This window comes from Mesoplodon mirus (assembly GCF_964341445.2).
Source record: "Mesoplodon mirus genome assembly, chromosome: X".
Classification (NCBI taxonomy): domain Eukaryota; kingdom Metazoa; phylum Chordata; class Mammalia; order Artiodactyla; family Ziphiidae; genus Mesoplodon; species Mesoplodon mirus.
This window is the reverse complement of record NC_138981.1, coordinates 102,797,408-102,817,754: the sequence shown is the minus strand read 5'-3', so window position 1 is coordinate 102,817,754 and position 20,347 is coordinate 102,797,408. Positions and strand designations below refer to the sequence as shown.

The 20,347-nt window shown below is 41.5% G+C and overlaps 1 protein-coding gene across 1 annotated transcript; it reads left to right on the top strand.

The window, feature by feature from the left end:
• Positions 1–4,403: 4,403 nt before the first annotated feature.
• On the top strand, positions 4,404–18,453 carry NKRF (NFKB repressing factor). Its single transcript, XM_082609500.1, has 3 exons — positions 4,404–5,086; positions 13,889–14,019; positions 15,472–18,453. The coding sequence occupies exons 1-3, from the start codon at positions 4,821–4,823 to the stop codon at positions 17,427–17,429; spliced, it is 2,355 nt and encodes a 784-aa protein (XP_082465626.1). The 5' UTR covers positions 4,404–4,820; the 3' UTR covers positions 17,430–18,453.
• The last annotated feature ends 1,894 nt before the right edge of the window (positions 18,454–20,347 follow it).

Here is a 20,347-nt window from a genome sequence, read left to right as displayed (position 1 = left end):
ACCGCCCGTGGATTTGGTCCAGTGTCCTCTGCTATGGGGGATACTTTGCATGAGATCAGTTAGACACTGCTCTTGAGGAACTTACAGACTGGCCATATCTTATCTACTCAACCATATTTTCCAATACTTCCTAATAGCCGTTTCCATTCCAGTCCATTCAGTCTCTGCACAGGCCTCTCCCTGAGTTATGCAAACTATTTGTTGACATTATCTGAAATATCCTCTACTGATTGAAATCCTGCCTTTGAGGCTCAGGCCTACCTCCTCCTTGAAACCCTCCTTGACCCCATTCACCTATCTTGATCTCTTCTTCCTTTTCTAACGTCCTGGCTGAAATTTTATAGTTTTCTCTGCTTCTCGTTTGAGGGACTTCATTCCTCAAGAGCGGTTTAGCCTCCTAAGGGTAGGAACATCATTTCATAGCCCCCCAGAGGGCCAGGAGAGTGCTAGGACACACAATAAAAAGTGATTAAGAGGTAGCTAGATTGAGATTCTTCACCAATGTAGGGAACTATTGCACTTCTGAAACATTTAATTTTGAAATTAAGTTACAAGAATAATACCAAGTATACCCACATGCTCTTGACCCAGATGCACCAACTGATAATATTTTGCCCCATTTGCTTTATCATTTATACTCAGGTTCTCTCTGTATCCAGATAGATAGAGATACATAATATTTTTTTCTGAACCATTTGAAGGTAATCTACATGTATCATGGCCCTTCACCCCTAAATATTCCAGTGGGTATTTCCTAAAAATAAGGATATTCTCTTACATAGCCACAGTCACCAACTTCAGTAAATTTAATATTGTTACACTACTTTAATCTATTGAATAGTATACTTTACAGCAATTTTTCTTGCCATATAAGATTGGCTCTAGGATCACCCATTGTGTCCTGTTTCTTTAGTCTCCTTTAATCTGAAACAGCCTTTCTTTGTCTTTCCATGACATTGATATTTTTGAGGTCCCATTTAAAAAATAGACTGTTCTCATTTTGGGTCAAGGTGTTGCCCAATCTCTGCACTATATAATCACGGTTTTTACCCCTTCTTTGCTACTAGTAAACAATCTGTGAGGAGAAAGTATAAGTCCATGCAAATATCCTACTCCTCATCAAACATTTCCCCCCTAGATTTAGCATCTATTGGTAATTCTTGCCTGAACCAATCTACAAAATGATGATTTTCCAACTCCAGCATTCCCTTCATATTTACCAGTCAGCACATGGTATTCTATTGTAAGCAAAGGCCCTCCCTTCTCTCTCATTGTTTCTTTATCTACTTGGTATCACTGTGGACTTATGACTTCCTATTTTTTCAGTGGCTCATAACTCTCCTTAATAATTTTTTTGGTGCTCAGATTACTGGGATTTGGCCAGCTCCTAGCTATTGCTTTTAGTAGCCATTCCTCAAGAGGCTACTGTAGTGCAGAATGCTCTGGTCAAGAACCTTTGGTGATCTAATTTCTGGGATAGCTTATGAGGGTGGTGCTTAGCCAGGTTCCAGGTTTCCCTCCTCTCATCACGCACTGGCTTCCCCACAGGAAAGGGCAGAGAAGGAAGCTCAGAGCTGTCAGACTCTGTGTGTGTGTTTCATGTAAAAACAGTGGCAGGAGCGTGTGTTAGAACAGAGAAGGATGATGGAGGGGAGGAGGACAGGTGATTACAGGAGGTTTCTGGATTGTTTTAGGATGGCAATGGCTGCTGTTATCAGAGCCCCCTCCTACACCTCTCTTCAACCATTATTCCGATAATCTACTTCTGCTTAGGGGTTTCAATTCCTGCTCACTGAGAAAACATCTGTGGCTTGTGAGAAGGGAATAGGCTGAGATAGGTTGGCTGAAGGCTTTTCTTGATCAGAAGGATTACCAGGGAAAGGTCATGGAGAATCATGGGAATTTTTGTTTTGTTTCCTAGAGATGAAACTTCTTATTCCATAGCAGGATTTACAAATGGACTCCAGCTATGGCTGTTCCAGAGCAAATGGCCTCTAACATCAATTTCATTGCCTTTCACTCTGTAATCCAAATTCACAAGTCAGATTGGAATTATTTGTTCCTGGATGATGGAAGAATTTTCATCCAAGCTGAGAGGAAGGCATTTTTATTTTCTCAACTCTTTTTCTAAGAAAGCTATGTTTTTTGTTGTTGTTTTTTTTTTTTTTTGCGGTACGTGGGCCTCTCACTGTTGTGGCCTCTCCCGTTGCGGAGCACAGGCTCTGGATGCGCAGGCTCAGCGGCCATGGCTCATGAGCCTAGCCGCTCCGCGGCATGTGGGATCTTCCTGGACCGGGGCGCGAACCCGTGTCCCCTGCATCGGCAGGCGGACTCTCAACCACTGCGCCACCAGGGAAGCCCCTGTGTATTTTTTTTTAACACTATGGTCTTTTGGTATAATTATCTGTACTTCTTTTTTCATTCATTAATTAATTAATTATTTTGGGCTGTGTTGGGTCTTTGTTGCTGCGCGCGGGCTTTCTCTAGTTGTGGCAAGTGGGGGCTATTCTGTTGCGGTGCACGGGCTTCTCATTGCGGTGGCTTCTCTTGTTGCAGAGCAGGGGCTCTAGTCGCGCAGGCTTCAGTAGTTGTAGCTCTCGGGCTCAGTAGTTGTGGCTTGTGGGCTCTAGAACGCAGGCTCAGTAGTTGTGACTCAGTTGCTCCGCGGCATGTGGTATCTTCCCAGACCAGGGCTCGAACCCGTGTCCCCTGCATTGGCAGGCGGATTCTTAACCACTGTGCCACCAGGGAAGACCCAAAAGCTGTGTATTGATTGCAATGTTGATTTTGATGAAAGTTGGCATCTTAGGCTGAAATTAATCTAACTGTAAAATTACAAATCAGCTTAAAATGTAGACCCCAAGAAAATGAATTTCACAAGTTTGGGACAACAGAAAGAGCCTTCATTCATTCAATCATTCATTTAATTCAACAAATAACTGTGGAGTTCCTACAGGAGCCAGGTGTAGGTGCTAAAAGCAAGACAGATGAGTTCCTTGTTCCCATGGAGCTGTCACGGGGGGTGGGGAGGAGTCAAATTTTTTTAAAGTTCAGAAGGTGGTACACACTGCAAAGAATAAAAAACAGAGCAATTCGATGGCAAGTGACTGGGGGAGCACTGGATGATGAGTCAGGTGACCCAGATTCTGATCTCAGCTTTGCCGGAAATGGTCTCTACAGTCTTCAGCTATCACTACACCTCTCTGGCCTTATTTTTCTCACTCATGCAATGATGATTTGAGTTTATGGTCTCTACGCTTCCTTTCTAGTATCATGTTCTTTGATTTGATGGTTCAAAGACTGTCATTATTTCAATAAACATGAATGCATATCAGAGTCAAAGACAGCACTCCCTGTGTAATGGGAGAGACAGGCATGGAAATAGATTATGAAACAGTGTGAACAATGCTGTAATTTACTCTTCTCAGTCCAACACACCCCTACACATAAATGTGTCACATAATGAGAAATACATCGTTAAACAAAAGGGGACAGTGGGTCAAAGCTACCTCATCCAACGGTCCTGCTGCCGTGGGACATAGAGCTCTGTGCAGGACTATTTCTCCCCACTAACACTGTAATCAGTTCCAGGACAACAGAGAAAACCCAGTTTCTTTTTCCTTTGTATTGACTATACTGAGCACACAGTAGGTGCTGTGTAAATTCCCGCTGACAGACACTCATTAACTACTTTCATAGCACAGACTGGCAGACAGGGATTGAGGGATCGGGCTGGAGCAGAACCACGGGTCTAGTAATAACGTTTGCCTACAGAGTGATTGGGCCATTTGCTGCTGTGCAGCTTTTAACCCTCTTTTGTGGGCTCCTTTTGCATTTTGTAATATTCTGCACGTTTTAAATTGATACAGTTAATACAGAATTATTTGAAATCGTGATCACTACTGTGTAAACACGATGCCTGTCAGCAATTGGGATGCAGTATGGATGATAAAAGTGGTTGACTAGAGAAGTGGCGCTGTGGATGATTTTCTAAGTATTTCGTTTTTAGTACTACTTCACAGTAAAATACAAAGCTAATCCTCTGAAGAAAAGGCGCCTCAGAGAGCTGACATTTAAAAAAATAAAAAGGGTAAAATACATTTCAAACCCAAGTCTCTCCCAGAGTGCACGGTCCCACTGTCAGAAACCCAGGGAAAAGCGTCAGGCGAGCTACTGCTGCCAAGAATCACCTGTGGGAGCCTTCCAGGGACTTAACAGAACAAGGTACCCAAGCCTCAGAGAACCTTCCAAAAATCCCCTTCCCGGAGCCCCGCCCCCCGCTTGTTACCATAGTGCGTCAAAGGCCCGTAGTCCTCAGGAAAGGGAAAAAAACGTACGTCGCGCGAGACTCAGTGACGGGATTTCGAAGTTAGGGAACAGCCGCGGCGCAGGCGCACTGGCCTCACAACCTCGGGGCTACACGCGGGTAGGTAGACTAGAGGAAGGGGAGCAAAGCGTGCTGGTGTCTTTTTTTTTTTTCCTTCCCAGTGCAGTGCGTGAGTCTGCGGGTAGCCGGAGGTGCGGAGCGCGGGGCCTGGCTCGGCCTCCCCGGCGCGCGTGTGACTGCGGCGGGTGCCCTCCTCCTGCTCCTCCACGAGTTGGAGGAGTGCAACGGGCGTGCTCCCGGGTTGCCGGGACGCGAGTTCGTGCTCGCCTTTTCAGCGATTGCCCGTCACGCACACACTCCAGTCCCCTGAGAGTTGGTCTTCGCGCCTCGGCGCGCCTCTCCTCACCCGGCCCCTCCCACCGACCCCCGTTCCCGCTCTCTCCTGGTAGCGAGTCTGCTTCATCCCTGGGGTCCCTGCTTGGGGGCGGAGAAGATGGCTGGCGGACGTCTGCTGTTGGGGGGCGACTTCCTGTCGCCGCCGCCGCTGCCCCCCCTCCCGCCGCCGCCGCTGCCGCCCCTCCCGCCGCCCCCGCCCGAGCCAGTGCTGGAGCAGTGGCGCTATAGCCACGAAAGTGACTGGCAGTGGGCTCTGCGGCGCAGCTTCATCTGTCGGCACCTGCACAGCTATCCCGGGGCTGCCCTAGACCAGCTCCTCGCGCTCTCCGCTGCCTGGACCAACCACGTTTTCCTGGGCTGCAGGTGAGGAAGGTGTGAGGGTCGGGTTAGGGACACGGGTGGTGGTGGGGAATCGGCGATGAGGGTCGGGATAGGGGCGGGGGGGCGGGTATGGGTGAAGGCTTAGAGACTGGAGATTTGGAGGTGCTGGAGGACTCCAGAGGGCTCACTGTTGGCCTGGGGGGGGGGTTGACCGAGCTAGGTGGCAGGGAATGACATAACATCTAGAAGGGTGCGGGGATCGCGGGAGCGGCCCCTCCAGGACCAGGGATGGAGATAAAGAAGCGCCTGGGAGAGGATTACTGAGAGGTCATTTTGATGGTGTTTTTGGAGGGCGTGGGAAATGACGAATAGCAGAACCTCGGACCTGCGTAGGACCTTCCAGGGATGCGGTATCCGCAGGGAATATTCAACAGTCGGGGCTTCGAGGGTCTGTGGGGGGAGGGGAGGGGACTCTGGTTCTAATTCTTGTCTCCTCCTGACTGGCCTCCCTTTCCATCCCCGTTAAATTAAACAACACCAGCCCTGCAGCTGGGTTGTACTGTCTTCTCCTGGGGAGGCGGTTTGTATGAGGTCTCTCAGCCGCAGGGCCCGCCTTTCTTGTAGATTTGCGCACAATGTGTATGGACGCAAACAAAGAAATGGATATATCTGCTGTAAAAAAGGATTGCCCTCATTTACCTTCAATTGTGATCAGAAGGATTAACATCTGGCCTCAGGGTGAGGTTTTAGGTATGTGTCCCCTCCCCCCCTTTCCTAGAACCTGGTGGGGGTTCTGAACAGGCCTCTTTAAAAGCTCTTTGCATTCAATGGAGACTGCGGTATGGTTCCAACGCATTTTTTTTTTCCTCAACAGACTACTTGGACCACTGTCCTACAGAACCCTCAAACAGGCCCTATACTAGACTTATCATTCCTTTGATAGACTAAGAGGCTTCTTTTTTTGACACTCTTGCCTCACGGTGAATTTATTAGGAAGGATGAGAAATTCTGGAAAATGATCAGATCAAATTCAGCCAGTTCAGTTCCAGGAATGACTGTAACAGATAAAGATAGATAGGATTGTCTACTGTTAGTGCTTAATTGTTGAACATAGCATCCAGCGTGATACTTTGTTTCGCTTTCAAAACACAAATGTGTTTTTTTCTGTCTTCTCTAGGTTAGTGTAATTTCTGCCTCCAGAGATAATGATTATTTCACTGGAGGAACTGATTACAACTGGGGAAGCCTCAGTAATTAATCAAGTCAGATAAATCTAATTGACCTTCACTTAACAATATCGTTCTGGCAGTAGAAAAGGTACCTTTATCCTGTAATCATAGATCTCCTTAATATCACAGAAGGCCGTGGGGAATCTGAATCCTTAAAAAAAAAGTTATAGGTGAGAATAACCATCCTTTGTGTTACTGATAAATCTTACCTTCCCACAAGAATGTAAACTCCTTTGGGGAAAGGGTTTTTGTTTTCTTGTTCACACCTTTATCCTCAGTGCCTAGAAGAGTGCCTTCTTCATAATAGCTGCTCAATAAATATGTGTGGCATGAACAGATGAATACAGCTTTGTAATGTACAAAATACTTAAAACATTTATGTATCTCATTTAATACAACAACCTTGGAAATTGAGTGGTGTCTCATTTTTACAGCTAAATCAATGGAAGCCAAGAAGTTAAGTGACTTTTCCAAGGTCCCATAATTGGGGCTGGGACCCAAGTCTTCCGATGCTGTTTCCACTGAGACACAGCTGCTATAGGGAAGGATGGACCAGGAGTGAAAGCAAGTAACAGACATAAGTCATTATTATCTGTCAGGATTTCATCCCAAGAACAACAGCAGCCTTGAGCATAACTAGGGCATTAAAAACACAAACCGGGCCAGTGATAGTGTTAAAAGCTCAGGCATCCAGAGCATTTGTGTGTATGCACTCACCCAGGCACACTTGTGTATAGTATATATCAACACATGTATTGTCATCATGTTGCATTGTAGTTAAGTCAATTCAATCAATACAAGAATTGCTATAACATTATCCAGTAGCTTAACTGAAGAGTAATGTTTGCATTGTACCTGATAACTTCGATATAGGAGAAATGGAAGAGGCAATAAAGAATCTTGGAAGCTAGGGACCAAGTGCAGTCTTCCACTTTAGGCAGGCTTTATATTAGCTGTCATCTTCAGGTGGGTAAAATCTGTATTCCAGTACTTGTTAATGTCGATGTTGGCGGAGCTCTTGCTTTCTGGTCTATTCTTCTGTGACAGAAGACTCTTCTTTTCTCCCAAGGGAACTGTGGAGTACATGGTGACACAGCCCATTCTAGTCTAAAATTGTTAATTTGTTATTCAAGGCTCATCCCTTGACTTACAGAACAGATTATAAACAGGAGCAAGAAGGGAACTCTTTGCCTTTTGTTTCCCACTCGTAGGACTTTCTGTGTTCTGATTTAGCCGGGGCTGAAATAACTCCTAGGTCACGGACATCTTTGAAAACTATTTGATCATAAGACCAAGCCAGGAGGAGGAGCTCAAATGTGCAGGGAAGCAAACCACGTTTCATTCTTTTTGGTGATAGTGGTGATTGTCAGAGCACAAGTTTGAATATCTTCTTGACTATCTGTAGCATGTTTCTCAGACTTAAGCAAGCATCAGAATCATCTGTTAGGCTTGTTAAAACACAGATTGCTGGGCTCCACTCCCAGAGTTTCTGATTCAGTAGGTGTGAGGTGGGACCCCAGAATTTTCATTTCTAACTAATTCCCAGATAATACTGTTGATCAGAAAATGCTCATCCAGGGACTACACTATAAGAACCATTGCCTTATAGGATAAAATAAAGCAATGTTTTCCAGTCTGCTTTTTGATCATTTTTTCCCTCATAGTCTAGGCAATGAGGAAGCCCAAATAGCTGAAATTATTTCTCTTCACTTTTTCTTGTCTGCTTCATAAAAGTAAACAACCTGTCAAGATTGTTTTCTGTAGGCAATTTCTAAGATACGTCTTCTGGCTAATGGAAAGTTAGTGCAGTCTTCTAAGCACCTACATCTACAGCATAATTGTTCATATGAATGCCTAGGGACCTCTGCAGTTTTTACTTAAAATTGTCAATAGTGTATGTATATTTAATAAAGCAGAATGGTTAACTGGAGCATTCAGTTTTCCAATCATTCTTCATCAGTAGTATTAGAAACAGAATCCTGGCCTAATTACCTTTGATGAGATATTAATTAATAGAGAAAATATACCCTAAAATGAAATCAGCTTTGCCACCTTGAATATTTGTCTCTTCCTTGTTGATTGAGATTGGTGTTTGGAAGGTAGACGCTAGCTGGGCTCATGTTGTGAAACTAACCTCGCACATAGTAGGTAGAGTGCATCAGTCACCAGCTAATGAAGTATGAGTGGGAGCTTTCAAAAGATGTATCAATAATCTTGGTTTTATGTTATTCACTGACTATGTTAGGAGTCTTAAGAATAGTTTTGCATAAATAATTTTATACTTGGAAATCCTAATCTTTGCTTAGTTTTCAAACCTCAGCTTTTTTATTTGGACCTAGTAGAGCAGTTTAATAAATTTAAAAAAAAATGAAAGCATCTATTACTGAATATTCATTAAATTTCAGGTGCCATTGTATATCATAAGTATACACCTATATGCACGTGTCTTTTTTCAAGAATGTAAGATTCATGAAGTCAGATGTCTTTGTCCATTAGACATCATCTTTTTGTATGCTAGGTATGGTGGGACAGTTGTGATTTCCTAAAGCTTGGAACATAATAAACTATCTTTGGAAACCTTAAAGACTTGCTGGGGCTTTTTGGTTTTCTTTTTTAAGCATTTACAACCAAATGGGTGAATTAACAGACTTAACTACATAATATGCATGCATCTTAAAATTACTCTATTAGACTTGCCTTACTGACACTTTACATCATGGTCCCACCGTAAGACAGAATACTATATAGCCATTAAAACCCATGTGGTAATGACATGGAGAGAAAGTTTATGACATAGTAAATCAAGAAAAACAACACCCGCCCCCAGCAGATTACAGATCAACATAGATCATCTGATAGTGTTATTTTTGCGGCGGTGGTGGGACGTGGTATGGGAAGCATAGAAAAAGGAATAAAAAGTAAACCCCAAAATGTTAGTGAAGTTATCAGTGGTTGGGTTTGTAGGTGCTTTTCTTGGTGGATTCTCTAAAATTTCTGGAGTAAAGGTGTTCCTTTTAAATCCACTACAAAAAAAAATACACTATGGAAAACTGAGTAATGAAAGCCTTGTAATAAGCCTTTACTGCCTTGGCTTATTTCAAATTTGTGGAACCACTTCTTTATCCCTGGGTAGCTACTCTCTGGAGACTGAAATCCTAGTGGTCTTCATAGTAAAGATTAATGCAAAGATGAATATTTGCATTGTTCTTTGAATAGTCAAGTGTTAGGCACTATACGGGTCTGTTCCATTATTTTTTCAGCTGGTTGGGCTTCTTCAGTATTATGACTTCCTAATAAAGGGCTGAGAAGATGACTGTGTTGGCAACTAACACAGAGGTTTATTTTTATAGCCTATGGGTGATGTTGAATTTTGTGGCAGATGTAATGAATAGAGAACAGTAAGTAGGTATAATCATTACTAACGCTGGAAGAAACCTGAGAGAAAAAGTGAATGTGAATGGAGTGGGCCCCAAGTGCATCATTCATGCACACTGTATGGCATACATGCCATTTACAGTTGTATACCGTATTTGGAATCAGGCTATAATTTAAGGTCTGGAGAATTTGGACTGGAATTCAAGGTGAGTGGGTTGGTTGTAGTACCAATTTTGGTAGCAAGAGTGGCAATATCAGTTTAAGATTTGTAGACTTCATCTCACTTTCATAATCTTTTGTTTTCATCACCTTGGAAATTGGACTCCCAAATCTTAATGAAAGTGATATATACAATGTATGACGTTTTAGGCGATGTTTTTTGATATTTAGATAAGAGTAAATAAAAATAAAATCACTCTTGGCATTTAAATACTGGTGCTAGCAGCAGCAGTTATCAGTGGGAAGTGTGGGTTACAAGTGGGCTGGCTTCCAGGTAATCTGTCAGTGAAGGCCACCATGTCACTTCTTTGCTTTGCAAGGAAAGACATCTGAAGGGTGTGGAACCTATTGTGTTGAAAATGGAAAATGTTATCCTCCTTCAAGTTCAGAACCTATTCATGTAGAGGTGTGCTAGTCACTCATTTTCAGAACTTTCTTGGGGAATTCCCTGGCAGTCCAGTGGTCCCTGGTAGGCTGCGAAAGGCTCTGAAGGTAGTAAGGGTGAGTAGATCCCCATGATAACCAGAACTTCACTTGAGCCCATATTTTTGTTTCTCTGCAGGAAATTGATATTCTGTCAAGCTCCAATCTACTTCATAAAGGAGTCCTTTTAAAAATTGTATGTTTTAAAGCTTTTTACTATGGAAAAATCAAACACACAAAAATAGTTTAGTGGACACCCATGTGCCCATCACTCAACTTCAGCAATTATCAAGTCTGTCATGCTACCCTTCTCATTTCATCTTGCCCCCAGTTTTTTTGTGGGAGATAGTCTAGAGTATATTAAAGAAAATCTTGACATCATTTCTCCTGCAAATACTTTAGTATATATCTGTACCAGGTAATTTTTCATAATACCATTATTCATACTCAACTAAGTTAACAATAATTTCTTAAAGTCGTCCAATGGCCTAGTCCATGTTTAGTTTTCTGCATTTGTCTCAGGATACCTTTTTACAGTTGGTTTGACTCACAATCCAAACAAGGTCCATGCATATCTGGTTGATCTGTCTATAACCTATAACCTATAACCATTCCCTCTCCTTTTACTTCATGCTGTTTATTTGATGAAGAAATGGGCTGTCACATAGTGTTTCCTTCATTTTGGATTTGGCTGGCTGTATTTTTTTTTAATATTTATTTACTTTGGCTGCACCAGCTCTTAGTTGCGGCATGCGGGATCTTCATTGCGGCATGTGGGATCTTTAGTTGTGGCATGCATGTGGGCTCTAGTTCCCTGACTAGGGCCCCCTGCATTGGGAGCGTGGAGTCTTACCCACTGGTCCACCAGGGAAGTCCCTGGCTGGCTGTATGCTTGTGATGGTGTTTAACATGTTTCTAGGAGTTAGGGGCTTGATTAGGTTTGAGTTCAATTATTTGGTGGGCAAGAACACTTTTTAGATCTTTATCCTGTCATATCACATCAGGGACACAGGTCTGGTTGTCCAATTTTTAGTGATACTAAGATTATAAAGTTCTCCACCAGCTTTTTTTAATTGAAATTTTTATTGAAATAATTATAGATTCATGTGTAATTGTAGGGAAATAACACAAAGCAATGCCCTGTACTCTTTACCCAGTCCCCCCCAGTGACAACATTTTGCCAATTATTGTATCATATCATAACCAGGATAATGACCTTGTTGCAATCCACTGATTCTACACAGATTCCCCCAGTTTTACTAGTACTGGTGTGTGTGTGTGTGTGTGTTGTGTGTTGTGTGTGTTGTGTGTGTTTAATTCAATACAGTTTATCATGTGTAGGTTTGCATATCCACTACCACAGTCAAGATATTGAACAGTTCCAGTACCACAAGGATCCCTCATGTTGCCCTTTTATAACCACATCCATCTCCCTCCCACTCGTACACAATATTGTGTGTATCAATAGTTTTTTCCTTTTTATTGCTGAGTAGTGTTCCGTGGTATGTGGTACCAGAGTTTAACCACCTGTTGAAAGACATCTGGGCTGATTGCAGTTTGGGGTTGTTACAAATAAAGCTGTTTTGAACATTTGTGTACAGTTTTTTGTGTAAACATAAGCTTTTATTTCTCTGAGATAAATGCCCAAAAGTGCAGTTGCAAGATTGTGAGGTAATTGCATGTTTAATTTTATAAGAAACTTCCAAGTTGTTTTCCAGAGTGTCCATACCATTTTACATTCCCACTAGCAATGTACGGTTGATCCAGTTTTTCTGCATCCTTGTCAGCATTTAGTGTTGTCACTATTTTTCACTTCAGCCACTCTGATAGGTATGGAGTGAGATCTCATTGTGGCACATCTTTTTGTGTGCTTATTTGCGATCTGTATATCCTCTTTGGTGAAATGTTCTGTTTATATCTTTTGTCCATTTATATGTATGTGTACACATATATATGTGTATATACACATATATGCACATTATATATATATGTATATATCTTACTGTTACATTTTCAGAGGTCTTTATACTAGATACTAACCTTTTGTCAAGTGTGTGGTTTGCAAATGTTTTCTTGCAGTCTGTAGCTTGTCTTTTCATCCTCTTCATGGGGTCTTTTGAGGACAAAAGTTTTTAATTTTGGTGAGGTCCATTTTATTAACTTTTTCTTTAATGGATCATGCTTTTGGTGTCAAGTGTAAGAACTCTTTGCCTAGCCCTAGATTTGAAGATTTTGTCCTGTGTTTTTTGTAAAAGCTTTTTAGTTTCACATTTTACATTTCAGTTTGTGATGCGTTTCGAGTTAATTTTTGTGTAAGGTGTGAGGTTGAGGTTGTTTGTTTGTTTGTTTGGCTTAAGGATACCCACTTGGTCCAGCACCATTTGATGAAAAGGCTGTCCTTCCACCATTGGATTGCTTTTCCAGCTTTGTCAACAGTTGAGCACATTAGTATGGGTCTGTTTCTAGGTTCTTCTCCGTCAGCTTTTCATCTGATAAGCTTAGCAGCCATTGATGATCACTTATTGTTGCATCATGGGTCACAAAATGGTAGTAATCTATCATTCCTTCATTTATTAGCTGGAATGCTTCTGTAAAAGAGATTTTCCTCATCAACTCTCTAGATTCTCTGAGGTACAGTCTGCACAGGAAAATGCCAGATAAATGCTTGCTTTCTTCTTTTAACATTACCTGTTTTTGGAATAATGATTTGATTCCCTACCATCCTACAAAGGTGACCAATAATGAGTTTGTAAGTATTATTATGAACTAATGGATTTTTTAAATATTTGATGTGTTTCAGTCCACTGTGGTTATTCTTACTGATACTCAAGTTGGCTCACTTCTGAGTCCATTTGACACAACCCCTGAGGTCTTTGACAGCTTCCTTGTTTCCAGGCACAAAAATATCTCCCAGGTTCACCTTATACATTTCTTGCCCCAGACTTGGATTCGATCCAACCATTTCTCTCAGGACTCTGATTCCTTTTGGTGGGAAGTGATAGAAACCACAATCTGGATGTTAACAACCCATCCCTTATTATTTATTTATTTATTTATTTGGTTGCACCAGGTCTTAGTTTCACCAGGCGGACTCCTTAGTTGCAGCACGTGGGCTCCTTAGTTTCGGACTCCTTAGGTGCAGCATACATGTGGGATCTAGTTCCCTGAGCAGGGATCGAACCCTGGCCCCCTTTTTTGGGAGCGCAGAGTCTTATCCACTGCGCCACCAGGGAAGTCCCACAACCCATCTCTTATTAACACTCTTAGTACTTCTGTAAATATATTAATGTAATTATTTACATATAATATACATATATGATAGAGAAAATTTATGAGTTTATATGGATACTTTTAGTTCAAATTAAAGATAAGGTCTTCACCTAAATTTCTTGATTTTTATGTTTGTATGTCTCCTGATGATAGTAACATAATTACTCATTTGATACATAACTATTTTATGGCAGGTTCTTCAGTTTTATAGCCAAGACACTCTGTTGGTAAAGTCCTGTGGGAGCAATTATAAGACGGGTCATCTAGAAACTTTTTCAAAAACTGCATTCTTATCTGTTTTAACTGTAGCTTATCTTAATTTAAATAGGTACAGCCCACGCTTGATGGAAAAAATTCTCCAAATGGCTGAAGGTATTGATATTGGGGAGATGCCTTCATATGATCTGATGCTGTCCAAACCTTCCAAAGGTCAAAAACGTCACCTCTCAACATGTGATGGTGAGTATACTTATTTCTGGAAGGTGGGATTTGAAGAAACAGTGTGGCTTTTTTTTAATGATATGAGTGTGGTATATGATTTTAAATAACATTGGTAACTTTGGATCTTACACAAATGTAAAATTTTAACTTTTAGTTTATACATTCTTTTTTAGGATGCTAAATAGGACTGAAAACTAAGAATACTGAACTCACACTATAATGCTGTCCTTGAAGTCTGTGCCATGGAACCTCCCTTTAAATAGAACAACCTTATACTCTAGATCATTTGAGCATCTAAGTAACTAAATCCTCTTGGATGGGTCCAGCGTGGACCAATTTTCTACTAAACAGTGTTATAGGGAGAAAGCTCTAGTGTCTGGTATAGCCTCAACAGAGTTCTTCCATAGCTTTAAATTTGATATCCTCCATAAATCATTAGTTTCCAGCTGTTCTAGAAATAAAATATAGCAAACTCCTTTTTGTGCAGAATAGGTCAGAACTAAGATTTTGAAGTTGAAAACCTTTGGGATCTTTTGACAATTTTTTTTTTTTTTTTTTTTTGCGGTACGCGGGCCTCTCACTGCTGTGGCCTCTCCCGTTGTGGAGCACAGGCTCCGGACGCGCAGGCTCAGCGGCCACGGCTCACGGGCCCAGCCGCTCCGCGGCATGTGGGATCTTCCCGGACCGGGGCACGAACCCGTGTCCCCTGCATCGGCAGGTGGACTCTCAACCACTGCGCCACCAGGGAAGCCCGACAATTTTTTATTTGATTTTTTAGTCACAACTGTGTAAAGTACCATCACAGAGTCAGTCACTTCTGGTACAAAAGAGAGGCTTTGTAAATGCCTCTGCTCATCACCTCTGTTGCATTAGAGCCATCTGCTTTTCAGCACAGGTGGTATGAGATCGTAGTGGAACAACCTCTTAGTCGGTACACTTCACCTGTGCTTTAACTCATTAGATGCAGAAGCATCTACCAGTCATGCATGGTGGTGACCTGCATACTCGAGTCGATGGCTTTTTTTTTTTTTTGCGGTATGCGGGCCTCTCACCGTTGTGGCCTCTCCCATTGCGGAGCACAGGCTCCGGGCGCGCAGGCTCAGCGGCCACGGCTCACGGGCCCAGCCGCTCCGCGGCATGTGGGGTCTTCCCGGACCGGGGCACGAACCCGTGTCCCCTGCATCGGCAGGCAGACTCTCAACCACTGCGCCACCAGGGAAGCCCCAATGGCATATTTTCTATCAAGTCTCTTCCCTTACACATGGAAAGACAGGGAGCATCCCTCCTTATGCTGGAATCTTACATTGATATTTGAGTACCTTCACCTAAATGACCTGAAGTTTTTGTGATGGGAAGTATCTTGTACCAACAATATAGTTTGCAAAAATAATATGGTTGGTACTATTTTCCTGCTTGGTTCTTTTGAAATATTCCTTTTTTAATTAATTGTAAATTTCACTCATTCTATAGGTCAAAATCCTCCTAAAAAGCAAGCCGGTTCCAAATTCCATGTGAGACCTCGTTTTGAGCCTGTACATTTTGTAGCTAGTAGTTCAAAAGATGAAAGACAGGAAGATCCTTATGGCCCTCAAACAAAAGAAGTAAATGAACAAACACATTTTGCCAGCATGCCAAGAGACATCTACCAAGATTATACTCAAGACTCTTTCAGTATACAAGATGGAAATTCTCAGTATTGTGATTCATCAGGATTTATTTTCACAAAAGATCAGCCTGTAACAGCCAACATGTATTTTGACACTGGGAACCCTGCCCCCAGCAGCACATCACAGCAGGCAAACTGCCAGTCAGCTCCTGAGCCTTCACCATCACAGACATTTCCTGAGTCAGTGGTAGCTGAGAAGCAGTATTTTATTGAAAAATTAACAGCAACTATCTGGAAGAACCTTTCTAATCCAGAGATGACTTCTGGATCTGATAAGATTAATTACACATATATGTTAACTCGTTGTATTCAGGCATGTAAGACAAATCCTGAATATATATACACTCCTTTAAAAGAAATCCCTCCTGCTGACATCCCCAAAAATAAAAAACTTCTAACAGATGGTTATGCTTGTGAAGTTAGATGCCAAAATATCTACTTAACTACAGGTTATGCTGGCAGCAAGAATGGTTCCAGGGATCGAGCTACTGAGCTAGCTGTAAAACTCTTGCAGAAACGTATTGAAGTTAGGGTTGTCCGACGGAAATTCAAGCACACGATTGGAGAGGACCTTGTGGTGTGTCAGATTGGCATGCCTTCATATGAATTTCCTCCAGCTCTGAAACCACCAGAAGAGCTGGTGGTGCTGGCTAAAGATGCTTCTGGGCAGCCGATTTTTAATGCTTCTGCCAAACACTGGACCAATTTTATCCTTACAGAAAATGCAAATGATGCCATTGGTATCCTTAACAATTCTGCCTCATACAACAAAATGTCTGTTGAATACAAATATGAGATGATGCCAAATCGTACATGGCGTTGTCGAGTGTTTTTGCAAGATCACTGCTTAGCTGAAGGTTATGGAACCAAAAAAACAAGTAAACATGCAGCTGCTGATGAGGCTTTGAAAATCCTTCAAAAAACACAACCCACTTACCCATCTGTCAAAAGTTCACAGTGCCAAACAGGCTCTTCACCCAGGGGATCTGGGAAGAAGAAAGATATAAAGGATCTCGTAGTTTATGAGAATTCTTCAAATCCTGTGTGCACGCTGAACGACACAGCTCAGTTTAATCGAATGACAGTTGAATATGTCTATGAAAGAATGACAGGACTCCGATGGAAATGCAAGGTGATTCTGGAGAGTGAAGTAATTGCAGAAGCAGTTGGAGTGAAGAAAACTGTCAAATATGAAGCTGCCGGGGAAGCTGTGAAAACCCTCAAAAAGACCCAGCCGACTGTCATTAACAACTTGAAGAAAGGAGCTATTGAAGATGTGATTTCAAGAAATGAAATTCAGGGTCGCTCAGCAGAGGAGGCTTACAAACAACAAATCAAAGAAGATAATATTGGAAATCAGCTGCTGAGAAAGATGGGTTGGACGGGTGGTGGTTTAGGTAAATCTGGTGAGGGCATTCGGGAGCCAATCTCTGTCAAAGAGCAGCATAAGCGGGAAGGGCTTGGTCTTGATGTAGAGAGGGTAAATAAAATTGCCAAGAGAGATATTGAACAGATCATCAGAAACTATGCCCGCTCGGAGAGCCACACGGATTTAACTTTCTCTACAGAGCTGACTAATGATGAGCGGAAGCAAATACATCAGATTGCCCAGAAGTATGGTCTTAAGAGTAAGTCTCATGGGGTGGGCCACGACAGGTACCTGGTGGTAGGTAGAAAAAGACGGAAGGAGGATTTACTAGACCAGCTCAAACAGGAAGGCCAAGTGGGGCATTACGAGCTTGTGATGCCTCAAGCAAATTGAGATCTTACTAATTTATTTTGTAAATGCCTAATGAGGCAGGTTTGTGAACTAAAGAAATGCTACATGTTCTGGTTGCAGAGTATATTCATTTTTAAGATGTTTCACCTTGTTCATTTCATATAGTGCTTTATTAGATACTGGAACTTGAAGAATTCTGTCCACTTGTATTAGCTTAATCCAGCAGATAATATTGTGCAGTTACTGTTTGTGTCTTTGATATTGCTGTGTCCCTCAGATTTTAGTAGTTTGTACAAAGCAAGAACACATATCCAAATGGAATTTCACCCCGAGAAAGAAATTCCCATTTTAAAGGGCATAGCACAGCAGTTTGCAACAATACGTAAAGTTGATATTGACTACAATACAACTACAGTCTTAATTCCAGACTTAACTGAAAATGTCAGGTCATTTTGTATTATCTATTTTCATCTTTATGTGAAGCCAGTTATAGAATGTTTAATAGTAAATTGTGCTGTATGTGTAAATGTCCTTACCAACTAAATGATGTAAAAATTTCTTAAAGTAATTTTAGTGTTCATTTATTTATAACTTCTACCATGTGGTTTCCAGAATATTGGAAGTGATATACTGTATCTTGTGATATATGAGTGTTAACAAATTCTAGTCTTCATGCTGAGAGAGCACTACTTGAGACAGCAATTGAAAAGTTCCCAAAACTTTGATTCAGTCTGAAGAAAGGAAGCTGGAACTGTCTGTTCTTGGTGCCTTGCAGAGAGACTCGCAGCAACTCTCCGTTATAGCTTTCACATGATTTGGGTGTATAGCACATCCAAGGTGGCCACAGCTGTGGTGGAGCTTGGTAAAAGACTGAAGATTCATTGGTGCTTTGATGAAAAGGTTAGTTGGCTGGTCCCTCTCTCAAAAAGCTTATTTAGCCCCCAAAGCCAACTTTGTAACATATTTAAAACTGCTATTTTCGCTTATTTCTGGAATGTAAAAAAATACTGTATAAAAAGGATTAGTGTATGCTTCCTGAATAAAAAGGAGCCAGAGTTGATCAAAATGGCGGTGTGCTTGTTTCTGGGAAGCAGCCTGGTAGCGACACTTTGGGTCTTCGGAGAAGGGAAGTGGCATTTGCACAAAATATTTCAACACTTAGAGCACATGTGGATGAACATAATGACTTAGCAGATAGGAACAGCCAGTCAGCCACCCATCACGTTTTCTCTGGGGACCATACCTCCTGGCTGCAACCAAATCTCAGGCTGTTTACTTTTACGTGATTTTGTTTTTGTATCTCAGATAAATTAAGCGTTAATATTCAGAGATGAATGCTGATATTGATAAACACTTCCAATGACTTCATATTTAGAACAATTAGGTTGTTTACAGTGTCTTAAAACATTTAGCACCAAACGTGACATGTAATTGGCCCACAATGAACAATTTCCTTGCCCCTCTTATTTATATTTTACATTAAGAAGCTGTCCATTGTAGTTAAATCAGTATTTAAAAAATATAAAGGGATTAACTTTTATGCCTGGACCTCCGTGACTTTTAGTCACCTACAGTGATTAACACAGTAAGTGATGTTTGCTTTCCACTAACTCTTTTGTCCTGCAGTATGTGGCCTTTCCTAATGTTGGTAGGAAGGGAAATGAGGTGTGCATTTTATTTTGGCACTTAATGTTTTAACAGTGGCAAAGGGAACTAAGCTAAAATGTTTATAGATTTTATAGGATTTTTTTATTTTACCTACAAGTCTCATGCCAACTTTGAGAAGCTGTGGTTCAATTAGTGTTAGAAAAGCCAGGCTTCAACTCTCTTGGGTAAGAGTGGCTTTGGGGATTAAGGAGTGTGAAAACTCACTTCTCTACATTTCTTTCCTCTTCCCCAAATGATTTGGGGGCTGGAGGAGTAGGGTAGTGTTACACAAATCTGGTTTATCTATGTAAGTTCAATAGAACAGAATATTAATAAAGTTAAGCTCTGAAATAATGGGGCCAAGTGTATATTTGGTTCTTGGTTTGAGAGTCCAGATTTCCTAACTTCTTAGATCAGCCTTGGTATAGATGTGGAATTAGGGTGAAGTCATTTAACTCTTGCTTGAGAATAAAGAACGTTGAGAAATGGGTTTGGCAAAAATGAGCCGCTGACAACCCTGCTGTTCTATTTTGTCCCCTTTTTGTTGGTTCTTGTAGTTTCCCTTTCTTTGAGATGGCAGTCGTTTTAACCCAGTAACCTTGCTATAAAACCTGCACAGGTACATGAGCAGTTTTAAGTTTTATTTGAATCACTTAAATATATTGTACTGAGGAACTAACTCTGCTTTCAGTTATATTTATAGCTTTGAGGCTCACAGATCTATTGTTTAGATTTTTTCCCCTCCCCTTTGATTATAAAATGAATAGAAATTTCCTTCATTCTGTTGGGATTCTTTTTAAAATAGTATACAGTGCATTCACTGTGCTATGAGTAACTCCTGAAGCTGGAGATCGGTCCTAAAGAAAGGACTTTAATTACAACTTTGGTTCTTCGTCATACCCTCTTTGCCACACCAGCAGGTGCAGAATTGAAGGTTCAAGTTCAATTCTGCCATTTAAAAGGGGACTTCACAAATCTGGTTTATTATTGTTATAAATTATTGTATGCAGGCACCCTGTGGCATTTGTTTAAAAAAGCTGTAAAGAAAAAAGGCAAATTAGCATTAAACTTTGAAATGAATGATTTGTGGTGCCTTTGACCGTGGATATGATGCTTTGGGAGGTCAGCTTGTTGACGCCGTTGTGAGATTTTAAAAGGATTATCCCATGAAAGAGATTGGGAATAGTGTTTCTCAGGAGGTGTACAAAAAAAAATATTAAACTTGCACATTCCCAATCTCACCTTAATTTTTTTCAAGTATAAGTAACAGTGTCAATATTTAAGATACCCAGCCACAGGACTTCCCTGGAGGT